At 37.9% G+C, this 9404-nt stretch overlaps 1 protein-coding gene across 2 annotated transcripts in view; it reads right to left on the bottom strand.

The window, feature by feature from the left end:
• The window catches only part of PTPRD (protein tyrosine phosphatase receptor type D), a 1173827-nt gene that overhangs the window by 136743 nt on the left and 1027680 nt on the right, over positions 1–9404 (bottom strand). For both annotated transcript variants that reach the window (XM_085043363.1, XM_085043362.1), the window contains 3 exons: positions 4288–4476; positions 2312–2329; positions 469–579 (listed from right to left, as the gene is read on the bottom strand). In XM_085043363.1, coding sequence (XP_084899489.1) covers positions 469–579; positions 2312–2329; positions 4288–4476 — 318 coding nt within the window. The remainder of the gene's footprint in view (positions 1–468; positions 580–2311; positions 2330–4287; positions 4477–9404) is intronic.

Genomic DNA, 9404 nt, shown 5'->3' with positions numbered 1-9404 from the left:
AGAAAATAGAGTTGTGCTCTGCATACATAAGGTTATAAAGTTAGAAGCCTTTCCTTTGCAGTTAGACAGCAGAGGTCAGGTAGGCAATGCCTTGGGGTTACACTCAGCTGATTAGTGGCACAAAGAGCAGGCATCTCAGGAGTTTGAAAAAATAGCAAAACAAAACAAAACCAATAAGAGAAAATAAATGCAAAGCACAATTTAACTTAATGCAGAAAAAAAACCAGAAGTTAAAATGTAAAAATATAAATATACTTACAAACCTTAACCCACAGGATAGACTGGACTCAAGAGTGCTTTAAAAGAACAAAATACCCCAAGCCTTTCCTCTACACTTTAAAATTAATTTTACAATTGACACATTTACCATGGCATTTTCATTATTACAGTGGTAACTGTATAGATCCTGAGAGTATCTTAGCCCTGAACCTGAATGAACAGTGGTTGCCAGGGTTATGTCATTCCTACCTCTGACATATAGATTGGCAGGGGCAGAATAGCGTGTACCCGCACTGTTGGTTGCAACACACTCATATTTGCCTTGGTCAGATTCTTCACTCAGTTCAATTTGGAGGGCACCTGTATGAATATAAAATACATTGCCAAAGAGAGGGTCAGAGAAGGCTTTTTACATCCATAACAATACACCTCTCAACAATATGAAAAGCTTGTATGCGAAGGTCCACTCAACGTCGATTCATTTTCTTGCTAAGGTGCACAGACAGAAAATGATGCAATGAAAAAAACAGAGATTATTTTTTTCACATCATCAGTGCTAGCACAGGAAAACAATTAGCATTTGCCAAAAAAAAAACCAAAACCCTCTCTAAACAATACTCTTCCCTAAACCATTAAATGAAGATGGGTGAGACTGCTTCAAGGAAGAATGGCTTTTGAATAAAACAATAGAGATTAAGTAGTTGGGTCATTATAATTTTTTAACTTTTATTTCATTGTTTCAGTCTAGTAATAAAAGTAGCACAAAAGGTGGTACTCATAAAAAAGCAGGACAGACTTCAAGAAATCTTCTGCTGAAGAAAGCCAAAAATGCGCAGCAAGAACAAAAAGGCTGCTTGAAGTGAAAAAAAGAAACTGTATTAGTCACTTACAATTATCAAAATAATATTTTAAAGAAATAAAACTCCTTTAAGACATGCAGATTGATAGGAAAAGAAAGACAGTTTTCCGCAACTTACAATCTTAAAGTACGTTTGCTGAAAAACAAAGAGCAGTTGAATTAGAAGACAAAAAGGTTCAAAAGCATGGTCTACGCCAACAAGGAAGAACAAACCAACCACTGCTGAGGACCATAGGAGGGCCCCCCCAAGACACCCATCAAAATCCACAAGTGGGATTAGCAGTGTGGTGTCACAAAACCCAAGAAAAATACAAAACAAGAATCACAAAAGAAGTAAACAGTTTTGCTAGAGTATCAAAAACCAACAATACCACATACCACCAAGAATAATGAGTCAGTAACCTTTCATTTCCAAAGCCTGTAGATTAGAAGATCCAAAAATCCAGAGGTGAGAGAATTCCAAGAAAAAGAAAACTACAACAACAACAACCAAAAAAAAAAAAAAAGGCAAAACCACAGTCAAGGGAAAAAACCATTTCTGTAATTTTTTAGGGGCGGTTACATAATTTTCAATTTTATGAAGTTAAAGAAAAAAAAGGATTGAAGAAGAACAAAAACAAAAACCTTTTATGAAAGATAAGACAAAAAGAAGATAGTCCATGTTGTCTTCTGCATGTCTGCTACTGTTCTCCAGACCATCTTGGCTTTGGTCCAGGACAAGAACAGCTAAGGAAGAAAAAAAATGATCTTTTTTTGCTCCAGTTGGACAAAAAAAAAAGAGGAAGGAAAAAAAATTAAAAAAAAGAAGAAAAAGAAAAAAGAAGAAAAAGAAGAAGAAGAAAAAGAAGAAGAAGAAGAAGAAAAAGAAAAAAGAGGGACAAATGGTACGCTGTGACTGGGCTATGGCCAGGAGATCTGGATATGCTTTCTTTGAAGCATATCACTTTTAATTTTTTTTTTTTTTTTTTTAATCATGGAGAAACAAAAAGGGGAAAGGAAAAGGCAATGTGAAAAAAGTAAGGTCACAATATGAGAGTCACTGATCATAACCAAACAGGACAAAGGAAAAAGAAAATGAGATGATGGACATTTCCGTGGGTTTTTGTTTTGTTTTGTTTTTTCCCTACAGAAAACAAAACAAAACAAAACCAGAAACAGGACAAAGATGAGAGGGATGAAAGGACAGAAAGAATGAGTAAGATCATTCTGTGAACGTTAGTTCAGCACTCTTACCTCTTATTGGTGTACCACCTGGGTGGATAATATGAATGCAAATAAGATTAGAAAGAAGAAGCATTAGTACGAGAAGAAGGAGGCTAGGGCTTTGGAAGAAGAATCAAATTAGATTTACAGAATTAAATAAGGTCTTAAGAGAAACTTGAATTACTATACTGTTAAAACAGGAATATATTAGATAGTATTATCAGGTTATAAAAGCAAGTCGCATTGTACCACAAAGGGCAAAAAGGCTACAATTGGCTGCACTGCCATTCTCAGAGTAGCATCTGAGTTCTTAGACTTTTGGTTATATAGGGTTAGATATGTATCAAATATGCCTCAAATACTTAAAGGAAACTTTACAAAACTGTACTTATGACATATTTTAGGAAAATACTGGAAATTCTATTTAAGTATATATATATCTATATATATATAAAAAGAGGATACACCGAAGGCTATCTCAAAACAAACACTGTCGTTTAGGCTGGATTATGGCATTTACTGTTCTAGATCTATGTGATACATGTGTACTGTTTCTTCTAGGTGTTGCTATGACTGATAAGACAACATTTCTGTGGAGGTGTGCGTGTGCGCCACTACAGGGATCTGGTGACTACACTGACTGTTAGTAAAATGCATGCCATGCATTTTAAGAATAATAATACTAATCATATAATAATTATCATAATCATAATAATCATAATCTGAATATGGAAATTAGTGGGGGTGAAGTGCGCTTCAGAACTAAGCACTTACCAATAGATTCTGGAGATTTAAATACGGAGAGAAGAAAGACAGCATAAAAATATTATTATATTCCTTATAATTTGGTACAAAGTTTTCAGTTAAAGCTTTATATACTAAATCATCTATGTCACATGTGAAAAAATCTTAATTTACATTAACAGAAGGTTAATTTACACAGTTCTGCTGACAACAAGCAAAAAGTCAGTTAACAAGACGATTTAACATCACAGGACAGGTCAAAAGCTGAGAATTCTGGGAAGACACGTGATTAAACAACTTAGATTCTACAACGATATCTACTACAATTGTCAAAGAAAAAAGCTCATTATATCCCAACAATCTTATTTCGGGATAAGCTTTAAACTTGATAAATTTAGAGATGTTTTTGGTTATTTTGGTTTTTGTTTTTAATCTAAAGAGAGCAAAAGAATAAACTAGGGCAGGAGGAGAGTGAGAGAACTACTAGGGAGGTGCAAGGGGCAAAGAGAGAGAGAGAGCAGCAAAAGCTGGAATCTACACCAAAAGCAGACTTCTGTAGATCCAGAAAATATAGGTTTCATAAAGCTTTAGCGTGGGCGCACACTACTGTGGCTAAATGTGTTGGAAAAATGCTCAGCCAGCAAAAAAACCCCAACTTTATTCCATAGATTACCCAAAGATTTCTTTTCCTTTTTTTTCAGGTATAAATCTGCATGGGAAGAAGTACTGTGCTTTATGTATTTGTGAGAGGAAAGAAGATGTGTCCAAACTGGCTAATCTTTGGTGAAGTCAAATGTGGAAAAGACAGCACAAAACACATTTTAGATTTTAATTGAAGTGTCTAATGCAGGTTTTGGTTTTGATGAATATAACCATTGGTACTCCTTGCAATTTCTGAATGAAGTCCAATGTTGAAATAAATTTGTTAAAAAAAATTAAAAGGAAAGAAGAAAGAAAGAGGAGAAAATGGATCCATCAAGTACTGCAAAAAGCAGTAAAGAAAAAAATTATCAAAAAATACAGTCACAGCAGTGAGCAATGTGGAGTAAACAGAAGCTGCAAAACACATAGAGACAGACTCTATAGAAAGCTATGACAACATCACAGACATGGACAACACACTCAGTAACACAGAAAAGGAGAGGAGAAAGAGAAATTATTACCTATAAATAAAAAATTTTAAAAAAGGAAGAGAAAGAAAAGAAAGAAAAAGTGAGAGAGAACAACTCTGGGCGTCAGTGGAAACAGTAACAAGACCCTACCTGAGCGTAGCTGCTTGATGCGGCCATTGTTGTTGCTTGTGTCAACAGGTAAGAAATCTTTGAACCAAGTAATTTCAGGATCAGGATTGCCACTGGCTGCACATAGCATGGTAGCTGTACGAGTTCGTTCAACCACCTTCAGCTGTGGGCCCATATCAATGGTTGGAAAACCTCGAGGAATTTGATCCTCTGAAAGAGAAAGGTATAAATTGAGGGATTTCACAGTTGTGCACTACTGCATGAAAGCCCAAATCATCATCCTGCTTAACATTCCTTGATCACCTAATTTTTTGTATACAAGGAACTGATTGAAAAAAACAGGTACTCAGGCAGCATTTTTTGTTAACTTACATTGATCAAAATGCTGATACAAAATTAAAAGTCCATTTTAAATGGCTACAAACTTTATACTTATAAAATCAGAAGAGATACACTACCTAGCATGCATACTATGACTCATACTATGGTACCGTACAACACTGATGTTGCCCTGCTTGCAAGAGCCCTTACTATTTTATGTGAAATATTGAATTACCATGTCTATCCACAATAGGGAAACCCTTTCTCTTTACATCAGAGAAATAAAAAAGCATGATCATGCAGGATAAGATCTGGCCAGTGGTTCAGAAGACCCAGGTTACATTTCTTGCTTCTATCATTATTACTTATCTGCTGCTGCTCTTAACATCTATGGCCCCTGTGCTTCAATTTTCCAACTGTGAGATGGACATGACAGTGCTTTACTGCAACAGGGAAGTGCTGTGAGGATGAATGCATTAAGACTGCAAAACACTGAGAAATTTTAAACATTGGAATGACGTGGATAGCACAGTTAAAGTGACAGAATACTCATACTGATATTTAATAGATACAATGGTGTCTATTAAAACAGTCAGATACAGCCAAAAATCCTCACACTAGTGTGGTCAATATTGAAATACTAAAAAATACTGAACAAGAGTAATAGGCCTTCATAATATGACACCTTCTAGCAAATAACACTGAAAGCACAGTAGGATCAGGAAATTTGACAGAAATCAAGTCAGCATAGCTGAAATTATCTGTTTGAAATACACCATCTTCCACCTTATTTCCACTACAATGGCAAGAATATTTTTATTGCAAAATAGTTAATATTATTTCCGTTCAAAAATGGAAATCAAAAATAATCAAAGAAAGAGGATCAATGTTAACTCTAAAACTTGTTATTAAATGTCTTGAATGGTCGTTACTGTCATGCAATTGATTAGGGGATAAAACTAATGGGAAATTGCTCAAAATCAACTCTCTTTCACTAAGAAGTATCGTATTTTCAAATAGGCCAGGTACGTCTTCAGACATTTCTGAAAAACGTATACCAAGCAAATATAGCCTATAAATCTTCGTAGTTCTTGGGGTATGATGTTGCCCAAGAGGTACTTAATTGTTTGTAATACAAGTGCACATAGAAAACCATACAATTACACAATAGTTTAGGACCTTAAAAGTCCTAAACTATTCAAGCCCTCTGTCATGGACAGGGACCTCTTCCATTAGACCAAGTTACTCAGAGACACATCCAACCTGGTCTTGTACACGTTGTGATGCAGTATCCACAACCTCTCTGAGCAACTTGCTTATGTCTCATCATCCTAACAGTAAAGCTTTTCTTCCTGAGATCTAATCCAAAACCTGCTCTCCTTCAGCTTAAGGCATATCCCCCTTTTCCTATCATCATGTGTCATTGTGAAAAGCTCCTCTCCAGCCTTCCTGTATCCCCCTTTAGGTACTGGAAGGCTTAATAAGCTCTCTGCAGAGCTTTATCCTCTCCAGCTGAACAGTCCCAATTCTCTCAGATTTTCTTTGCAGAAGAGGTATTCCAGATCTCTGATCAACTTGTGGATCTCCACTGGACTCATTCAAACAGGTTGAAGTCTTTCTTGTGTTGGAGGCCCCAGACCTGGATGCAGTACTCCAGGTAGGAGTCTCACAAGAGAAGAACAGAGGGGTATAAGCATATCCCTTGACCTCCTGGACATACCTCTTTTGGTGCTGCCCAGGATGTGGTTGGCTTTCTGGGCAGTGAGTGCACATTGCAGGGTCATATCAAACTTTTCATTTACAAACAATTCTGCCTTTTTCCCCAGAGAAAGTCTTAATCCATTTTCCACCGACTGTATTTTTGCTTGGAATGGCACCGACAAAGGTACAGAACCATTCACTTGGCCTTGCTGCACATCCTTACATTCCCATGGGCCCACCTCTCAAGTCTGTTAAGGTAAACATAAGACAATCTGTGTCCTCCAGTGTGTTGACCACACCACACAGCTTGGTGTCACTGGCAAACTTGCTAAGGGTGCACTCAATCCCACTGTCCATGTTGCTGACAAAGATGCCAGGTAGCCCTGGTCCCAGTACAAAGCTGGGGATCTCCAGTTTTCCAACTAGACTTCTTTCCAACTGCTCTCCAACTAGACATAGAGCTGTTGACTGCAACTCTAGGAGTGCAGTCACCCAGCCAATTTTTTGTCCACCAAGCGGCCTCCCTGTCAAAATTCTCACCTCTCCAGTTTAGAGATACGGATGATGTGGGAGAGTGTCAATGCTTTGCACAAATCCATATATGATTTCTGCTGCCCCTCCTCAGCCACCACTGCTGTAAACCAACCACAGAATGCCACCAGATTTGTCAGGCATGGTTTGCCTTTAGCGAAGCCATGCAGGCTGTCACAAATCACCTCATTATTTGCAATGTCTCTTAGCACAGTTTACAGGACGATCTGCTCCATGATCTTGCCAGGCACTGAGGTGAGAATGTCTAGCCTATAGTTCCCTGGGGCTTCCTTGTTTCCCTTTATAAGAGTGGGGATCATGTTTCCTACTTTCCTGTCAGAGGGAACTTCACTGGACTGCCATGATGTGTGGTGGCTGCATTCTTTCATTCCAGCACTCTACTCACAGGAGACATCCCTGTGTTTCCATGATGCCAGTTAAGGTCACAGCCCTGCAGGCATCCACACATCTCTAGTTCCATCTGCTTATTCCCTGTGCTGTACGTGTTAGCATTAAGGTATTTAAGTTGCTCCCCAACAAAGCTGACTTTCTGTCTAGTGCTGCTGGAATGTCTTGGCACTGTCCCTCAGGTGCTCTACTGTTGACCTGCATGCTCTCTCCAGGCTCTGAGCATCTCTTTCTGGCTCAGCTACCTAACTAGCATGAGTGCAATGCATGTTGTCCCACACCTTATCACTATTAAATCTGATGGTATCTCCCTCCCTGTCATACCTAATTTAAAGCCCTTTCAATAAGCCCCACTAGCCCTTGACCGAAGACCCTCTTCCCCTTTTGAGAGAGCAGAATCCCATCTGCATTTAGGAAGCCTGGTGCCATGTAGGTCATTCCATTACCAATGAAACCAACATTTTGGTGATGACACTGGCTGTGGAACCATGTGGGTCCATCTGTTTCTTTCAATGTTACTACCTGCAACTGGAAGAACAGAGGAAAAATAGCCTGCATGTCGGATTCACCAATCATCCCAGGGCTTTGGTACAGTAAATACAACTCTCTGGCAAGCTTCCATGACCCTTCAGAACTAGGATTTCTACCAATCAGTGGATAAATGTCAAATCATTCACCAGCCATAGGCTCTTCCCAAAGAAGGGTATGTTTCATGTCTGCTTATAAACACAAAGTCTTTACTTTGGTATTAGCTGACAAAATTTGACTTGCGACACAGAACAGGATTTTTATGTCCTGACCTTTCCTACTTGGCTTATACAGAAAACCCTAGAGTCCCTTTTGCAAATACCTAAGTGTACAACAAAGATAATCTATCTTGAATGTTAATAGGATGGAGTAGTAAAGAGCCTCCCTTTCTTATTTTTAATAAGGGCAATTAAATTCCATCCATCTGCCTTATGCATACAATCTCTTTGAATGAATGTGCTTCATGAAATTTTCATGAGAAATATCACAATGTAACATTCAGATATCCAGAACTGTAACATTTTTGACAGTTGTGGTTTGTATCCAACCTGGCTTTCAGGTATTTGGCAAAAACCCCTGATAGTCAACATCAAATGGACAGGGAAATAATGAAATTTCTAATTGGAGGGCTTATCACAGTGGATTTAGTTTTTAAGATTTTAATTGCCTTTTTTTCTCCAAGTTTATTTGTGATTTGTAGAAAACTCTCTTTACACTTTAATGATACCAAGTTTGACAGATCATCAAACACTCTATGAAACAAAGCTGAGCACCGAATCATTGAACAACTGCATCTAAATGACAGTGAAAAAACCTATTACAAAATTTTTTATATATTGGTACCCCTACAATTTTAAGTGAGGTGACCAGAAAAATATTTTTTACTGATCATTAATATGCTCATTAGGCTCTAAACTATAGTATATACCACCCTTCCTACGTAATACTCGGTTCTAGTCAATTACTTTCCAATTCATCAACAATTTAAATCAGACTTGACCTTCTGAAGCCATTTGGTACTGTCATTTTGAGAGGCCATTAAAGGTCAGGTTTCTCTGTCCTTGTGGCTTTTTGACTTATACATGTAATACATATTTTGTTTAGGATGACAGATACAAGGGATTTAGGAATAGGGCACATTCTTTGAATTTGTTAAATGTCTTAAAGGTGCTGTATTCCATTAAGGCATTAAAAGAATGCATTTAGTACTGTGCTACTATGATTTCCAACTGCTGCATGAACTCTACAAGTTATTTTTCAGTGTATGATCTGAACAATGTAGAAGACAATTACAAAGAGAGGTTACCAGATGAGTCCTTTAGAGAGAATGATACAAAAAGACCTTGCCTTGCTTTGAATCATGGTTCTTTCTATTTCTGAACTCTCTCTCTGTATATTCAGTTTGTTTGATGTTGCTCACCCAATGTACACAGAATGGACAACAAACAGAAGTTTGAAACCACTGTGCTGCTAGAAAGTCATGACCTCCTGGACATTATTGAAATTTGGTGGGATGTGACTATCGATGCCTACAGGCTCTCCAGAAGAGACAGGTGAGGAAAGAGAGACAGAGGGGTTGCCCTCTACATCAGGAGGCAGACTGAGAGTGAAGAGCTGTCTCTGAACAACAGCCATGAGCAGGCCAAAAG

This window comes from Lichenostomus cassidix, chromosome Z (genome assembly GCF_008360975.1).
Source record: "Lichenostomus cassidix isolate B80296 chromosome Z, HeHo_3.0, whole genome shotgun sequence".
NCBI classification, from domain to species: domain Eukaryota; kingdom Metazoa; phylum Chordata; class Aves; order Passeriformes; family Meliphagidae; genus Lichenostomus; species Lichenostomus cassidix.
This window is presented reverse-complemented; position numbering and strand designations above follow the sequence as displayed.